Genomic DNA, 18,541 nt, shown 5'->3' on the forward strand with positions numbered 1-18,541 from the left:
TTCCGGAGTTTAGAGGAAAACAATAATTTCTCTCAGTAAGACAGAGCGTGCCTAAAGCACAAAATGTCACAAAGCCTGGGGGTGCCTTTTGCCTACTTATCTTTGCGTTCCTCCCGTCCCGCTGCTGTTTAAAGTTTAAAAGACTACGGATAACCGCAGCTAAAGCACACTGTCCGCAGCCTCTCCTCAGCAGCAGAGCGGCGCTGCCCCAGGGGACCTCCGCAAAGGGCCAGCCCGGGAGCGGCCGGGAGCGGCCTTCGGGAGCCAGGGAGAGCCGCGGTCCCGGAGCGGATCCCGCCGCCGCTTCCCGCCCGCACGAACCGGGGCACGGCCGCCGCTGTGGGTGCCCATCAACGGCCTTCCCGCCGCGGAGGCTCTCGGGAGCTGTAGTCGCACTCCGCTGCATTCCCCGGCTACCTGCGAGGCGGTCCTGCGGCGCTCGAACTACAGCTCCCGGCATGCAGGGCGTCGGGGCGGTGCCCGCCTGTGGCGCCGGGAGGCTGTGCGATGGCGGCAGGTTTGTAATAGAAAGAGAAGGCTGTGGCAGTCGGAGCTGAGCGCGGTTGCGGTGGCGACCTGAGGAGCGGCGCCGGGGCACCTACCTCGCTGTATGCGAGGGTTCGCGGATCGGAGCTGTCGTGGTGCGGGTGCCTCGGGGCCGGGGGTGCGCTTGGGGCGTGCTCTGTGAGGGCGGTGTCGGTGAGGGAAGGAGGGCGCTGGGCCCGACGCCTCGGCTCGGCTGAGCAGCAGGGCTGTGCTCCTCTCCGCGATGTCGACCTCTGTGGGGGTCCCTCTGCCCCTCCTCCCCTTCCCGGGAGGAATCAGCCTGATCCCTGCCGGCTGCTCCGGTTGGCACGAAGGTGCTGGTGCTGTGAATTTCACGGGGAGGTTTAGACTGGCAGGCGGCGTCCAGAGGGTCTCCGAAAGGGGATGGGTAAAACAGAATGTGAAACTCGCAGTCTTAAATTTGCCACTGCAGGAATCTGCACCTCGCTGGGAAACTTCCCTTTAGCATCTCAAAACAGAAAGCAGTCATTTCTATATGAAACATTTCTATAGCGTTTCTCCCAGTCGCGGTTTCAAACTCGGGCTGGAAGCATAAGTATTTTTACTGCGGGAAAGTTGAGAGCTGGCATGAACTGATCTCTTGGGAATGAGGAAGCTATAAGTAGTCATTTCCTGATAAGCAGGGCTCTTGAACCTGGGCTGCTGTGGTTGTCTGCCCTTGGTGCCCTGGCCCCTTCTGTCCTCTGTATTCCCCCTGGCACACCACATGCACAGGCAGAGAATTATTTGCCCTGGGATTAGTTTGAGGAAGTACGGCTGAGGGGCCCGGCTCCTGCTGCCACACTGTCACCAGCAGCAGTTGTGTCTTTTTCTGCCTAAGTGAGGAAATCACTTTGGGTCTCCTTCCTACATGAATTCATTCACGTGCTATGGCACTTGTAGGATAAGTTGCTGTATTTAAAGTTTCCTTTGGATGGATTTTAAAGAAGCTTTTTGGGAGAAGGAAGATAACAGGCAGCATAGTTGTAGCGTTTCCGCGAGAAACTAAGGAAGACATGAAAATGATAAGTGTTGCATTGAAATATGTGCAGTAGAGTGTTTCTATTTAGATGGACATATCTGAAACTTTGCATTAATACGAAGGTCATGTGGTGGAGATCTCTCAGCTCATCAAATAATTTCTTTTGTTGCAAGTGTTTAAAAGAAATTTTGAATCCCTCAGTACTACTGAAGGAAATATTATGTACAGCTTTATGGTATTTGAGATTATATTAGCTGCACTCAAATAATATGATTACGAGTTGGATTATGTTGATTTTCTGCACAGAAAGTGTTTGTTATTTGTTGTCCAAATTGTTTCTATTGATTATGACTTATTTTTATAAGTACACTAGGTTGGTTATAAGACAGTAACTTTCTTTAACTAGGAATCTATTATTGTAGATTTCTGATTTTGTTTATCTGCTTAATTTCTAGGTGCTAGAAGTAGATAGATAACCATCCATACCAACTACCTGGAACTCTGAAAGTTATATTGTCTTAACCCTACAGAACGTAATATTATTGTGTTAATGCTGATCAGAATAGAAATTGGAATACAATTTGCAAGATGCCAACTGTTGAAAATCTGAGCGGTGAGCAAAACTTCAGTGCACACTGGATGTTCAATAGTTCCCATGCTGGAGTCCTATTAGGTCCTAGTTTTACTGGTTTGAACTTCAAGAAGGAAAATTTGTTACCTGGACTTGGAAACACCACAGCTTTACCTGAAGAAGTGCAGCACCTTTCAGACAGCTGTTCTGTAAGTGATGACTCCCTGTGTGAAGAGTCTGCCAGCTCTCAGACACTCCAGCAATGTACCACTGGAACACCTTTTCCAGCAGCAGCTGGAAACCTAGAAAGCTCTAAACCAGACTTAGTCAGTGGTGAAGTGGATGGCCAGAAGAAATGCAGTCACAGTGATCCACTCTTACAAAAGCTTGAACAGGTAATAAATATACCTAGAATTCCTTGTCATACTTACAGTAAGATTTATTTTGTTACTGCATATGATTTGTCATGCCTGTAAGTAAGCGAACCCTGCAACGTGTAGGCCACAGCAAGCTTAAAGAGCAAATCCTAAATTCCAGTTAGGCTCACATGAAAGTTTGTGTCCTCCTCATGATGTGCGTTTACTGAGAGTGTAACTACTGTTGTTTCCAGGTGGCAAAAGTTACAGTTTAATGTGAAATCGTTCTCAAAATCATTTTACCTGGAAAGGTGCATACAATGTTTCTTCACTTGAGGCTGTGGAAATGGGGTGCTGGTCATTACAGTGGTAGTGCTTGGCCACAGATATTCACAACACACTGGAGTTGAATGTTCTTGTATCTATAGCAACATCTTTTGTTAGTTCTCAAAGTAGGTGTGACATACCAGGTTCTGTTTAGATGAGGAGGTATGTTAGTGTTGAATGTGATAAAGTATCCAAGACAGAATAAAAAAAGGCCTGGAATTATAATGCTGTTATGTTACTGGTTTTTTTTTTCTAATGCAAGTGTGTCAGTCAATTCACTGTAAGTGGCTGTGTGTTCACTTAAAGCTCTTGCCAATTACTGGATACAAACTGTAAGCCTTCAGCAGCACTTTAGATCTTGCTGTTAGGGTCAAAGAAGTCTTTGTCCACTCTGCCAGCAGCTATGTGTGTCTCTCCAGAGTAGAATTCCATGAATTACCAGGTGCTATAAAAGTTTTCTTCTGTATTTTATGTGATAGGAGAATACTTACCCACTTTTAAAATATTATCAGTAGTATCAATCAGTGGCTAAATAAATATTAGCTGATTTATTGGTATCTTAAGAGGAATTATTAAGTGTCCTTAGAAAGTTACTGACAGTCTATAACAAAATAATTTTATGGTACATTCTAAATAAACCTAGCCTCTAATTATTTATTTATTTGTTTGAAAAGCTGAAGGAATTGCAACAGCAGAAACAAGAACAGCTAAAGAAACAACAGATGGAACAGCTTCAAAGGTTAATGGAAGAGCAGCAGAAACTACTTAGCATGGTATCTGGCCAGCCAGCAGCTCTTGGTAAGTTGAAAAAGAAAGAACATGATGTACTTTGTATAAACTGAGAAATTTAAGCTCATTTTCCAGTTAAAATCTGAACGTGTCTTCTGTGTTCTTCATTTGAAGATTGCTTGATCAGTTAAAGATAAATGCTGCATTGCTTCAGTGCCTGAAAGTTGAGTGCTACTGAAGAAGGAATATTGTCCTATTTTTATAAAATGCCAGGTGTAATTGTAACTTGATCAATATGTGCTGTGATGGGAGCCCTTGCTTCAAAGTATAAAACAATTACTTTCCTTTCTTATTAGCCACTTCTCACAGTACTTTTGATTGCTTTAAGCTTTCAGTGTAGCCAAGTGAAGTGGTCCCTCCTTGTTTGTGCTCACACATACCACATTCAGGTGATGAACTGAACTAGAATAGAGAGCTGATCTGTATTTAAAAACAAGTACTTGTAACCTGTATCATTTTTCCGGTCTTGTTTGCTGGGTGCAAGGAGAGGGGACAGCTCTTGGCTGGGAAAAGCTTTTAGAGCTGAGGGAGGGTACATTCTGCTCTTGGCTGTGTCAGTCCAACCTGACTTAAATGATTGCCTTTCTTCCACTCTGCCTACCTGAGAAGATTAAATTAGAGCTTATTTTAGGAGAAGAAAATCAAGATTGCCTTGTCACTTATTGTTGGTCAGTGACATAAGGTTGGAGGCTGCCTGATCAATGCTGCCCTTCAGTGCCATTTCTTTTCTCCCGTGGAGCAGTAGTTTTGTGATACAAATAGAATGACGCAGGCATTTTATTCCTTCTCATTTCAAGGTTATACTGTAATGGCTGAAAGTCAAAAGCTAAGACCTGGGCATTCTACAGGCTTAGCACCTTCCTCTCAGTTGGCATCGTCTGGATATCAGAGTATCTTTGAAGACAGAGCTAATGCTCTGGTTGTTTCTTCCCATACACAAGACAACGACTCTTTACAAAAGCTCAACAGAGAATGCACCTCATCTTTGAAGAATAATCTTTCAGAAGTGTCTGCCTGTGAAAAGCAAGGTCTGTGTGTGCCTCTGAAAAGGCCAAATTGTTTGAAAAACTAGGAAGACAGATACATTACTGCTTAGTCATTTACAGAAAGATAACTTGCTGTGTGGTGCTTTTTTCCCCCCTTGTCACTGAGAACAATTTTCTGCTACTTATTTTGAATGTTTTATGATTTTTGTTGGTTTACTTGGTATGTTGGTTTGTTCACTGACAGCTTACAGACTTCAGAATATTCCTGTTGTTGTCCATTAGAGTTTGGTTAAAAACAGCATGTCAAAAATCAAATTCTTCTCAATTTATGCATATATTTGTGGGAAACAGCTTGATAAGAAGGCTCATCAGTACAGCAGACATCAAAATTTGTTCAGTTATGTTTTTAAGCCATACATTAACAGTAGCAAAGCAGATGAGCAATCAGAACAGATTATTTAAGGTCTGTGGAAATTTTTTAAATGCTTAATTGCTTGTTCCTTTAAAAAGAAAGTGCAAATTCAAATAAGAATTAATTTGGGGAAATCTTAGGACTGTTTTTTGTAGGAATTCAGATCATATGGCCATGAAGCTCCCTTCTGGTTTTCACCTGACCTGAATGCTGTTTAAAGTATGTGCTGAAAACTGATTTGTTGTTGAGATGAAAAAAACCCCAATCTGTTACTTTCACAGGAAAAAACATGTGGTGTCCAGAAAAAAAGATGGAATTATTAATGGAGAGTGAAGATAATCACATTGATCCTTTAGGTGTGGCAAGCGCAGACGTGTCTGAAAATTCCAGTGGAGGTGAACATTTATTGACTAATACAGAGGAAAGGTAATTCAGACTATGTGCAATTTTTATCAAGTTACACAAGTTTGGTTGAATTCTGAGTCCTGATTGAAAGAGTCTGATACTCTGAATTCGTGCAATTTCTTAACAAAGGATTTGATTTGTCTAGGTACTGTGGAGACCTGTGGTAAGAGAGGCTCTTACCACATTGAATTGCTTGTGCTATGAAAGATGAAATGTTGTGTGTAGGATGAAGAGGTGTGTGTGCATCCTGGGGTAATGACAGCTTTAGAAGCACCTTTCAGTATAGCTGGGTGTATAAGCAGTTATGATTGCTGTTCCCAGTTTGATTTATTACAATGTCCTATCCGCTGTTACATGCTGAAAGTAGTAATGAGAGGGAGGAGGGCAAGGATGTGACTTTAGTTTATTATGAGTTAGGATTCTTTGAAATGTTCAAGTCCAGAATGAATGGGGGTCTGAGTGAGCAGCCTGGCCTAGTGGAAGGTGTCCCTGCCCACTGCAGGGGGGTGGGGAGGTTGGAACAAGATGATCTTTAAAGTCCTTTCCAATGCAAACCATTCTGTGATTATGTGATTCTATGAAATGTGGCTGTGTCTTCCCTGGAGTCTTCCCCCAGCCTGCTTCCTGGGGGGGACAGCAGCATGAAAAAGCAAAGAAAGCCTTGTTGCTGTACAAGCAGGGTTCAGTAACAGCTAAATATTTATTATGTTATCAGTGCTGTTGTAGTCTCAAAGCCAAAATAGCTGTGAAAAAGCTCATTCCATGCCAGCCAGACCCAGCACTCCTGTGAAGGAGGAGGAGTATCAAAGGGGGAGACAGGGAATGTAATCTCAGTAGTATTGCTGAGTGGAAAGGTGATACTGTAGGAATTGGCAGTGTGATTAAACTATGAGTGGAAGTTTGGTGATTTGTCTGAACGAAAGGGTCATTAAGAAAAGCAGTGAAAGAAAAAACCTGCATACAGTGTCTTTTAGATATGTATGTTAATTATTGCAGGGATTGGATAAACATGTAGTATTAAAATTAATTTCTCAGATTAAATTAATGCCTGAAGCACCTCAGAATTTGTCATCTTTTATGCAATTACACCTTAGGTCTTTGAATACCAATGATGTTAAACATAGTTATTTTATACAGAATTGTAAAAGTTGTTTTTGTAATTTCTCTAGACCTATTAAAGCTGCAATACATGAGAAGAAACAAACTTTTGAAGAATTCTTGGAAGAGCAGATACAACTGGAAGAACAGCGTCTGGAGCAAAACCAGAAGTTACAGGTTATTTATTATTACTTTAAAAACCTTCATTCTTCTTTATATATTGTGCAAATATGTGATAGGTGCTTTAAAAGTGTACAAGGAAGATGCTAGCAGGGAAAGATACCACTGAATGCAACATTCACATTCTTAAAAATTATAAGCCCCAAGTACTCCACTTGCTTAGGTCTTCAGAAATCCAGTAGAAAGGTACCATGTAAATTTCTACTGGTATGTGGGATTTATTTGAAGCAATCTTCAAACTGTGTGAGGAGCTTTTTAACATTTTATCATTTGCTTTTCTTTACTCATTTTCAGGAGACAAATGGATCAGCTGTCCAAAAACCAGTGGTGAAGAGACCCTTCCTGAAACGAGGAGAAGGTTTAACAAGATTCACTAACGCCAAGTCTAAAATGACAAAACTTGGAGAAAACACCTCAAAACTTCAAGAAAGGGCTTCAGATGATAGAAATGTTATTAAAGCACACAGATCACAAATACAGAAGAAAACTGTGCCTCTTGGCAAAGAACTGGTTTCTGAAAATCCTTTTGCACCATGTAAAAAATACAACCATCCCAATAAAGTAAAACATTGTCCTATTCTGAAGACAGTGGTACTCAGGAATCACAATGGAGAAAATGTCTTGCCATTAGAAACAAGAATGCAATCAGGAAAAAATTATGATGGACAGATGAGAGATTCATACCCGTCAGAAATTAATAACAAAATAGAAAATAAAGAGAACAGAGGAGAATTTGCTAACACTGGCAAAATCAACACCAAAGTACCTGGTGCAGAAAAGTCTCAGTTGTCTCAAGAACTGACTAGTGCCTTTTATAATTCTAAATGTCCCAAGGGTCACCCTGTAAAAGATTCAGAACTGTCTTTTGAACTTTCATTTCAGAATAAACTAGAGAAGTGGGAAAAAGAAAAAGAAAAAGAGAACCTAGAATTAGATGAATTTTTGTTTCTCGAACAAGCTGCAGATGAAATATCTTTCTCAAGTAATTCCTCATTTGTGCAAAGGATCTTGGAACGAGACCAAACTTTAAAAGGCCGTAGGATGTCTTCTACTCCTATCAAGGCAACACAGCAGCAAGTCAAAGCGCTGGCAGTCGAACTTACAAATGAGAGAAATAAAAAGGCAGACTGTGTGGCACCTGAAAATATAAATGATAGCCCAGTTATGCATACAGCCTCAAATTCAGGAACAGATTTTAGAATGAAGGATCCATTGAGTAAAACAGATGGTGTAATATTCTCAGCTTCTTCCATGAAAGCAGCTCCTGCTTTAAAAAATAACCACTGGATTGTCAATGAAGATAAGAGTGAGGGCAGTGGTGATATTACTACAGATTCTGAGAGTGAATTTGGGGCCACATTGAAGCATGCCAACAAAGATGCTAAGACAGCCCTTGCGAACCACAGAGAAAGTGATCCAGAATTTTTTGATTGTGGAAGTTCTGTTACAGACATCAGTAAAGAGAGCAAAAATGGAGATGCTGACCTTGGCTTGTCAGACAAAGATTGCAGTGCACTGTCAAAGCAAAAGATTAGAAAAGTTACAGATGATCACAGAAGCATGTTGTGTATAAACAGGAATGAGTTTGAGTTTGATGATGAAAGAACATGGAGTGATCTTGATGAAAACATCATTGATTTACCTGAAAAATACACTAAAACACCTTTGCAGATGGACTTTTCCTTTAAGAATGATACAATTGTCCCAGATAAAGCCATAAAGAGAAAAGTTGCCTCAAAGAAAGATGAAATGTCCAAAGAGTCTGCAGTGAACAGTGATTCAAATGGACCTCCTGTATCAAACCTGATGATGAAACTCTTTCCTTCACTGAAGCCAAAGCAGAAGGCAGGCTGCCATCCAGAGCGTGAAACCAAATCAAATGTGGAACCGAAGCTGGGAGGTGAGAGAACAGCAAGGTAGAACACTGGTAGGAAGTGGTGAGGAAGGCGTATTGACAAGTCTTCCCCACTGGTGCTTAAGCTCCAAGCTGAAATTACACCAAAGGGTTTAAGTACAGACTTCTACTGCAAGCAATGGCCCTAATCTTCCCCTACATCTCTGGTTGCATGTCTTATGCCAGATCTAAAAATTACAGAGCTTGCAGAATGAAATCTGATTGGCAAAAACTTCTGTTTAAAAATCTGTTTATTTAATTCATGGGATTTTTTTTTTCCCTTCCCTCTGGAGGCTTCAGCTCATTGAAGTAACTTGATCTGAAGCTGCTTGATCACTGTTTCTGAATGAAGGAAAGTATCAAGGGCAAGCTGAAAATGAAGTGGTACATTCCTTTCCACCACAGTGAATTTACACCACAGTAGGGTAATACTATTCACTGCTAGGTTAATTTTTTTCCTCTTATGATATATAAGGGAGCGGCAGATTTGTCTGAGAGTAGTATAGTATCCACAGAGTTGACATGGAATATAGGAAATGTGGATTCATTTTTCTGCTTTGCCCAAGTTTGATTTCATCTATATGGTTACAGTCTGTGCAGGACTGACTCTAAAACCCCCTGTTGCAGCTGTTGCATTTCTGCTATCATTAAAAATGGAGTTGTTCAGTGACAGCATGATGGCACAGCATAGTATTTAAATATTTTGTCTGGTTGTGATCTTGGTTTCAGAATCTGCTCCACTGAATGTTTAGGATTTTGTTTAGGTTTTTATGGTAAGCCAGTTGATGCAATCTTTTTGGATTTCAGTAAAGCCTTTGATTTCATCTCTCTCAGTGCCCTTCTGGACAAAATGTCCAGCATTCACAAACACATCATGTGATGGGTGAGCAACTGGCTTACAGGTCAGGCACAAAGAGTTACAGGGAATGGGGTGACATCAGGCTGGTGACCTGTCACTACTGGGGTTCCATGGGGTTCTATTCTCTGCCCTGTGCACTTCAACATCTTCATAAATGACTTGGACACAGAACTGGAAGGAATACTAAGCAAGTTTGCCAACCATGCTAAATTGGGAGGAGCTGTTGACTCTCTTGAAGGCAGGAAGGCCATGTAGAGAGACCTGGACAAATTGGAGGGCTGGGCTATCACCAACCAGATGAAGTTTAGCAAGGACAGCTGCCAGATTCTGTACCTGGGATGAGGCAGCCCTGGATGTACTGGGGGATGAGATGCAGGAGAGCAGCGCTGCACAAAGGGACCTGGGGGTCCTGGCTGGCAGAAGGTTGAACATGAGGCAGCAGTGCCCTGGCAGCCAGGAGGGCCAACCCTGTCCTGGGGGGCATCAGGCACAGCATCACAGCCGGGCAAGGGAGGGGATTGTCCTGCTCTGCTCTGAGCTGGGGCAGCCTCACCTCAGTGCTGGGGGCAGTTCTGGGTGCCACAGTATAAAAAAGACATTAAACTATTGGAGAGTGTCCAAAGGAGGGCAACGAAGATGATGAAGGGTCTGGAGGGGAAACCATACGAGGAATGGCTGAGGTCACTTGGTCTGTTCAGCCTGGAGAAGAAGAGACTGAGAAGAGACCTCATTGCAGTCTGCAGCTTCCTTATGAGAGGAAGAGGAGGGGCAGGCACTGATCTCTTCTCTGTGGTGACCAGTGACAGACCTGAGGGTGAAACACAGGCCTCACTTGATATCAGCATCTTAGCATAAATATGAATTAAGAAAAACTTAAGTGTGACTGCTGCATCTGGCTGAAACCACTTTTGCAAGCAGGGAACTACCTGTGGTGGGCTAAAGTGGCAAGAAGGGAGAGACATGTTGGCTGTCACAAAAGGCTAGAAAAATGCCAAGTTGAAGGATTTGTTTTCATAGAAAATGAGGGGGAGGGTAGGGTTTTTTTTTACAGCATTTCAGAATATTTAAGGGTGAGAAAGGAAACCACTTACACAGCAACATCAGTATTTTGTCTATTCTGTTGCATACTCAGACTCTGAAACCCTGGAGATTCTTAAGTAATGACTGAACAGCAAACTGGGATGGGAAAAAAGCCTGCAAAAACCCCTCTCTATTATCAAACTCTGCAATAGATTCCCCATCAGGGATGGGTGTGAACAGACTTTGTAGTGACTAAAACTTGAAAAAATTTACAACCATAAACTTTCCTGTTTGATATACCCATCATACATGTACCTGGCACATATAAATGGTATGTACCTAGACATGTGCCATATGCACTCATTACACCCTTATACCTTCATTTTATTTCTCTGGTTTGACATGAAGCCCTTCACGTTCCACTTCCAAATACAGCTTTAGTTCTACCAAGATGAAAGATACATTCACTACTTAAAAGTACTGCAGAAGCGATGGATCTACTCCATATTTGAAGTATTGAGTAAATAGTGCTAAGTGTTTTAAAACATAACTTCTGTGTTATTGGGATAGTAGAAGTTTTTTACAAAATTACTGATGCCTCTAAAATAATATTTACTTGTTTTTTCTTTTTTTTTAACAAATTTTAAGCTGGTGTGTGATAATTGTTTACTTCAGTCTAATGAATGCCATTTAGATAATGTGCATGTGGCTGTGCTTTGACAGGAAACACTGTTCCATCCCAACTACTGAGAGAGAGACTTGCCGAGTTGGAAAATGAAATTGAGAGATTCCGAGCTGAAAACACAACTCTGACTAAACTCCGTGAAGAAAGAGAGCACGCCCTGGCAAGTATCAGGTAATTTTTAATTGAAACGTTTTGGTGCATTCGCTTCCATAGTGTGTTGCAGACTCTCCTAATTTCCAGTTACCAACAGCACAGGTAAACAATTCATGTGTTCCAATAACAGTGGGGATAGGTCTAGATACAAGTTGTTGCCCTATGTGTGTATTAAACTGTAATTATTACACACAATTTATAGTATTAAGAACCTCTGCTCAGTTAATATGATGTCCCTAAAGGCTGTATTTCGGAGAAAGTATACTTTTGTTCTAAAGGTTAACACAATCCAAAACTGGCCCTGCAGAACTAGTCTTAATGCTTTTGCTTTGGATTTGGTATTTGTGTGTACACACTGAGAATTTTTTAATTTGAACTGGGTCATTTATAGGTAGCATATAGAACAGAATAATTACCTCTGATGACATAAATGGGGCACATCTGTTCCTACCACAGCCACCTTTGTTTTGTTTGGGAACAGCATTGTGTCTTTGGGTAATGTTTATTTTTTGACCTCCTATTAGCAGATTCTTTGGTGCTTTTGGGGGATGATGTTCTAATGTTTTGAAGAATGGAGTAAGATTTTAGCCAAAGCTTTTCTAAAGTCAGGATAATGTTTGTGAATAGAAGATGTAAAAATATATACTGTTGGACTTCAAACACCCACTGTGTGACAGTTCTTACTCCTTAAATAAGTAATACCGTTTCTATGTAAGTCTTCCTGGGGGCAATAGTTGCTGAATTGCAACCTGTGACCACAAAATACTGAGTCTTCACTTTCTTTTGTAAAATCCAGATATGAAGGAGATTTTGGCTAAAGCAACAACTTTGTTTCATAATTACAGGAAAGAAATTGCAGACTTTGAACAGAAGAAAGTCCAAGAACTGGCTGAAATAGAAGAATATAAAAAAAAGGAAATTAAAAAACTGCAGAAGGAGCGTAAAGTTTTTGAAAAATACACCACAGAAGCTAGAGCAATTCCAGATAAAAAAGAACGGGATGAAATTCAGGTATAAGAGTGTATTATTATTCTAGTCCAGGAATATGCAAGTTCACTTAAAGGCAGTCAAGAACTAAATTCTAACTTAGTTCAAGTGCTTTCAAGATGGGAGCTGCTCACAGATGTGGGTTAATAGTGAACTTGGCAGTGTTGGATTAACAGTTGGACTCCATGATCTTAAAGTTTTTATTCCAATCTAAATTATTCTAATTGAGGAAGGGAACTACAGTTTTCACAATGTTGTTTGACGGTTTTAAGGCAAAAACTCCTCATGAGCAAATCTTTTTGTCACATTTATATACTAAAAACTGCTGGTGACTGATAGAATGATCTTCAACTTTGAAACAAAATGTCTGAAGTTAAAATATTAAGTTGTAGGTTTTTATTCATGGTTGTGGATCAGAACACAAATTAGAACTCCACATGGGGTTTATTCTGTCTATAACTCTTGTACAGTCTATGCAGTAATCTACAATTTTCAAAGTTACATTATATTATCACTTATAGGTCTTTAGGTATCAGCAATGTAAGGAACAAGATCTGTTTGTTCCTTCATTGTTAGGATGTATAGTACATGATACATATAAACAAGCCATATTAAACACCACACAGGGATTTCCCTCTTCCTTCCCTACAAATTTCCCTTACTTCAAAAAACTGAATTGACATTTGCTAAACTAGGCAGATTTACACGTGTTTTGTGTGATTGTGTCCTCCATGTTTTCCTGTGCCAAGATTTTTAAAGGGCCCTCCAAGAGCAGTATTAATGATTTTGTGTTTTTGTCTCATGTGTATTTGTACTGGCCAATCTAGGAAGTGTAAAGGATGCCAAGAAAGCAAGAAAAACAATTCCTGTGATTGTACTAGAGCTTATAAATTTGATAGTCTAAAGTAAATAGGAAAGAAAACTCTTCCTTTCCTTTCACCCCTGCACTATTAAGCTGATTTGACTTTTTTGCCACTTGTGCCCTTTTTGCTTGTGTTTGTATTTCTATTGGAAACTAAAATATATTTTACTATATTAAAAATGCAAACTCTTTATAAACATGCATTTTTCTAAGGCTTTAAAACAGCAGATTGCAGAGTTACAGGAAGATCTAAAACGAAAAGAGGCAAAATGGTCAACCACCCATCGACGCCTGAAAGATCAAATAGAAGCTTTAGTAAACGAGAATTTTGAGCTAAAAGAGGAAATCAGAATTATGGAGAAGTTTCGTCTAGAAGCCTGGAAGAAAGTAGAAGCTGCTGGAAGCAAGAAGAAAATAGAAAATTCTGGGATGAGTCTAAATAGAGCAGAATCTGTAAGTTATTAATCTTAGTGCTTTAAATGCATTTGTGTCAATACTGGTGAGTCTCCTGTTACATACTTGGACTCTAATAGCTACAACTTAGCTGTTTACTTTTAATTTACTGATTTGGGGACTGTACTAGTGGTGACAGACAGATTTTTGTTCATGTCATATTCTCTGCAAGTGTCAATGCGCACAATGTGTAGCATCCCTTTTGTTGAGGAACTGATCTTGGAAATTAAAAAGGATGAAAGTATGAAAGAAAAATAATTGATGGAATCTAACCTGTGAACCTCTGCCCCTTTGGGATGAACCAGACAAACCAAGCAGTTCATGATTGTCTAAACAGTTATGTTAGGTTTTGAAACTATAACTATTACTCGGGATCTACTTGCATCAAATTAACATTCTGGAGTTGTTGATAGCAAGGCAGCTGATGGAGGAAGAGCTCTGAAGTGCAGCTTGGGCTACTTCACGCAAGCCCTTCTGTTGATCAAGTCTCAAAACTGTATAGTTTGTGAAGAAAGTTTCCAGTGAATTTCATGTCATATAAATTTTGTTGAGTCTGTATGAACAGTTAGGATTTTATGTCACATAAACCACAAATACTTCCTTTCTTTTAGTGTCTACCAAATAGAGGCCCAAGAAGTCGAACTGCATCTCCGCTTCTTCTAGTACAGAAATGCAGCAAGATAAATGGCAAAAGTTATTCACAGGCAAAAGGTAAAAATACTTGTCTATGCAGAGAATTCTGTTAAGTCTTTAAAATAAAATGAATGTGAAGTTTAGCTTTGTGGAGTACATCACCACATCAAAAGGAGATAGAGTGGGAGCTGCCACAGGCTTGAGCATATGGATAAATACCTCATAGGGTGGGATTCTGGAGAGAGCTGTGATGTGACCAATTTTGGAATGAAAAATGCTTCTGGTCATACTTGATTGGTCTGGAGCACTGCAGAAGCTGCTTTCTGTAATCAAAAATTACATTCATTACTGACATTGGTGTTCTCCAAGCTGCAGATGTTGGTTAGATCAGAGTCACAGAAGGGTTTGGGTTGGAAAGGACCTCAAAGATCATACAGTTCCAACCCCTTGCCATGGGCAGGGACACTTTCCATTGGACCAGGGTGTTCAGAGCCCCATCTAGCCTGGCCTTGGACTGTTCCAGGAACAGAGCATCCTCAGCTTCTCTGGGCAACCTGTTTCAGTCCCTCATCACCCTGACAGTGAAGGATTTCTTCCTAATGTCTATCTGAGTGTGTTGATAGCATCAGAACTGCTGTGTCTCTTCAGAACCTTCTGTTACCAGGATCTGTGATCACATGAGCAATGCTGTGGCAGGTGTTCCTTGTTCACAGTTAGGAGCAAAGGCTGTCTGCCTTCCTAGGGGATGATCACCTATGGAAAGTAACTGCAGGGTACTTTCTTGACACCTCTGACAGCTCATCTGACCATCATGTTATCTGTTAGAGGAGTATGTTCCAGAATTGAAGGTAGTTTTATTTTGGTAATTTGATAGGAGAGACATGGAAAAAATACGCTGATCAGTTCCTGTTAAAAGCTGATATTCATCTTCCTTTGTTCATTATAATGCATAACTAATAAAGTTGTCTAAATTTCTAGGAGAGGCAAATCCTTTGTAAATGTACAGAGATAAAATAGGAGAGGAAGTGCAATAAATGTCCACTGTAACAATTCTTCAGTTCTAGCTTCTTGCTGACACACAAAGCAATGGCAGTGATTGATTCTTTTCTGGGCATGTGCCTATTCTTTTAATAAATATCTCACTTTCAGTTTCTACTGCAGTAGAATGTGGGTGTCCTATACAGCTTGAATTCCTATATAATTGTAACTCTTACATCATACTTTAATTTCTCAGTCCAATTTAACTGTTACTTGTGTCTCAGTAGGAAAACTTTCGAGAACACCTGCATCAGGACCTGCTAATGACAGAAACAACTCTGAGGCACTGACAGCACTAGAAGATTCTGCTCAGACTTCTATGGTAGTAAATCCTGTGTCTTGATTTGATTTTCAAATCAGGAGGAAAAAAAGCCTAAAATATAATAGCAAATGAGTGCCTGGAGGGTGACTGATGAGACTGTTGATTCTTCTATTTATGTTCTTGAACTTTTATTGTCGTAACAGAAAATGGCTGTGTACCAGTCAATGAGGAGTGTTTTACCTTTGCCTAGTAGTTGTGTTATTCTTTAGCTCAGGAAAAAAAAAATAATTGCCTGCTCTTCTGAATTTTGCAAAATGTTTTACCTTTTGGGAGGACTGAAGAAAGATGGATGTTCATATGCTCCACGTAGGGCAACTATGCAAGGATCTTTTAAATAGTTTAATTAATTCTTACATTAATTGCTGTAGGTTATACTTAGGCATTAGAGAACTTGTTTTGTACCATGACATGGATTTCTGAAGTAAATTGAGCACTGTATTACAGCACATCACTGAATTCCACTTCAGTCCACTGACCACAGATAAACAATGATTGCTCAGTCTCCATCTCTTGTAGCACTTGAATTATACTTGGAGTTGCTTAAACCCCAGATTGTGTTTATGCCTCCCCATACTCATCTTCCTTCTGTGATGCTCCTTGTTTCCTAAAATACGTATCAGCCTAGGAAAAAAAGCATATAAAGACAAAGCTTGATTTGAGTTTTCGCTTGTCATCTCAGGATACCTCTCCTAATGAAGCTTATGTGTCACTACCATCTGCTCCTGCATTTACAGGCAGTGAAGAGATACAGAGAGAAACTGCTTATCCTGATGGAAAGGTAAAATGAGAGCTTGGCACTTGGAAATTCTGGAAGATGGCTGTTGAGGAAGATGAGAACATGCGTGTGAGGGCTCAATGCTGACCTTGCTTGTGTTTTCATTAGGTTGAGAAAGTTCTGAAAAATGGCTGTCACCTTATATTTTTCCCAAATGGAACACAGAAAAAAGTGGGCTCTGATGGGAAGACTGTAACTATAACCTTCTTCAATGGGGATGTGAAGCAGATTATGCCTGATCAAACAGTGGTAGGTATCCTGTATCTGCATTTTCCAAAAATACTTGTTTATCTGCATGTGTACATTCATTTAAAACTTCTCATTAGTTACACTAAATCTCAACTGTTGCCTGCAGATTTATTACTATGCTGATGCTAAGACTACTCACACTACATACTCTGATGGCTTAGAGGTCTTGCAGTTTTCAAATGGACAAATAGGTAAATAAATTATCCAACCCAACTTTTGGAATTATTGCCCATATATAGATATGTATTTATGTAATAAGCGTATGATCTCAAAATACATTTCAGAGAAGCATTATCCTGATGGCAAGAAGGAAATAACCTTCCCTGATCAAACAATTAAGAATTTATTTACAGATGGCCAAGAAGAAAGTATCTTTCCTGATGGCACCATTGTTCGTGTGCAGCGGTGAGCTTTTCCTTCTTGGGTCCTCTGGCCTGGGCAGGGGATGGGAACACCTGGGGCTCAGGGACAGGGGCACTCTCAGGTGCCAGGTGTGTTTCTACAGCTCCTGAAGGTTTACATTTCAATGGACTGTACTGTGAACACATACTTACTACTCAAGGTTTGGGTTGGTTGTGTTGTTTGTTTTTTTTTTTGTACATGGAAAAGGCATAAAGACACTGTATTGTCTCATACCCCAACCTAGGAGACTTCTCTATTTGTACATAATTCTAGAAAAAATAACTAGGAACCTGGCTGTTGTTGGGAGCAGGTGTGACTGAGAGCAGATAACTGAGAGTGCTCAAAAGACCAAGTTTGAAACTTCCCTTGTACTCTAGTGATGGATTTGAGGCAGATAAAGTGCAATGGAGGCTCTGAAGTATAAAGAAGTTGTATCAGTTTTGCAGAAACAGGTTTTTGAGTATGAATCACTAAGATATTGAACAGATTTTTCCACAAATACTATTCTTAAAATCTTCCTTCATTTAGGCTTACACATCTGATGCTTGTTCTGAGACTGATCTTATACCAGTGCATAATCCTTGGGGTTTTTTTCCTCTTTAATGTAGAGATGGAAGCAAAACTATAGAGTTCAATAATGGCCAGCGAGAACTCCACACATCACAGTTTAAGAGACGGGAGTATCCAGATGGGACTGTCAAGACTGTGTACATGAATGGACAGCAGGAAACCAAGTATGTCTCTGGGAGAGTCAGAGTAAAGGACAAGGATGGTAATATTATCATGGACACTAAGGTGTAGACCATGTCAAAAATGTTGAAGTGTTACCACATCAGCAGAAATAATGTACATTTCTGTAAACAAGTGAAAATGCTTAAAGTTTGTTGTGTATATATTATTTATAGTTTTCTCTAAATAAATTTATTTTTCATTGGGTGCTACTACATCAGAGCTTTTCCTAGTTCTTTATTCCCATTTCATTTAAGAAACAGTTCATTGATTCAGTATTCAGCCATGTGGCATTAAAAGGGTGCTTTTTAAATCAGCTGTCAGTGAACACTAACAGCTGTAGACCACACCTTATTTTAGACATCAGTTTACTTACTGCTTGACTTAAAAGACCAAAGGAATGGCAGTCTTGGGCTTTTCTCTCTCCTTCATCATCTTCTTTTCTTCATCTCAGACTTAGGCGGTAACAGCATTAGCAGACTGCAGTGTCTGTTCTATAAACTGCTGTTCTGTACTCACAGGCCTAGCACAGGTGAGACTGGGGAACAGGTACATTCTCCAAGCTACTCAGAAACACCACAAAATTACCAAAAGTCATCTCATCCAGTTTTCTCACCTAACAGGTATTTTTAAGCCTTTTGGGTCAAACTGCTCAAACAGCTGCTGTTACATAATTCAGGGCTAGTCGCTTTCAAGATGGGTGACAAACAATGGGGTTTTGGTCTTTCTTAAATGAAAACATTTTGAAAATGCGTACGAGCCTGAGCTCTGGAGTATTTGTCACTGCACTTAGGCCATGTCTGGTTAGTACCAGAATATGTACCTGCA

General features: G+C 40.3%; 1 protein-coding gene across 1 annotated transcript; it reads left to right on the top strand.

Moving 5' to 3' along the window:
• The first annotated feature begins 558 nt into the window (after nt 1–558).
• On the top strand, nt 559–17,916 carry CENPJ (centromere protein J). The gene is made up of 17 exons (XM_058829733.1): nt 559–641; nt 1,984–2,494; nt 3,457–3,580; nt 4,369–4,599; nt 5,251–5,395; nt 6,544–6,649; nt 6,947–8,552; nt 11,149–11,281; nt 12,109–12,274; nt 13,326–13,565; nt 14,177–14,276; nt 15,464–15,558; nt 16,238–16,336; nt 16,442–16,582; nt 16,689–16,773; nt 16,867–16,987; nt 17,593–17,916. Exons 2-17 carry the CDS (start codon nt 2,117–2,119, stop codon nt 17,783–17,785), a joined length of 3,963 nt encoding a protein of 1,320 aa, XP_058685716.1. The 5' UTR covers nt 559–641; nt 1,984–2,116; the 3' UTR covers nt 17,786–17,916.
• Nucleotides 17,917–18,541: the final 625 nt, after the last annotated feature.

Source organism: Poecile atricapillus, chromosome 1, assembly GCF_030490865.1.
Source record: "Poecile atricapillus isolate bPoeAtr1 chromosome 1, bPoeAtr1.hap1, whole genome shotgun sequence".
NCBI lineage: Eukaryota > Metazoa > Chordata > Aves > Passeriformes > Paridae > Poecile > Poecile atricapillus.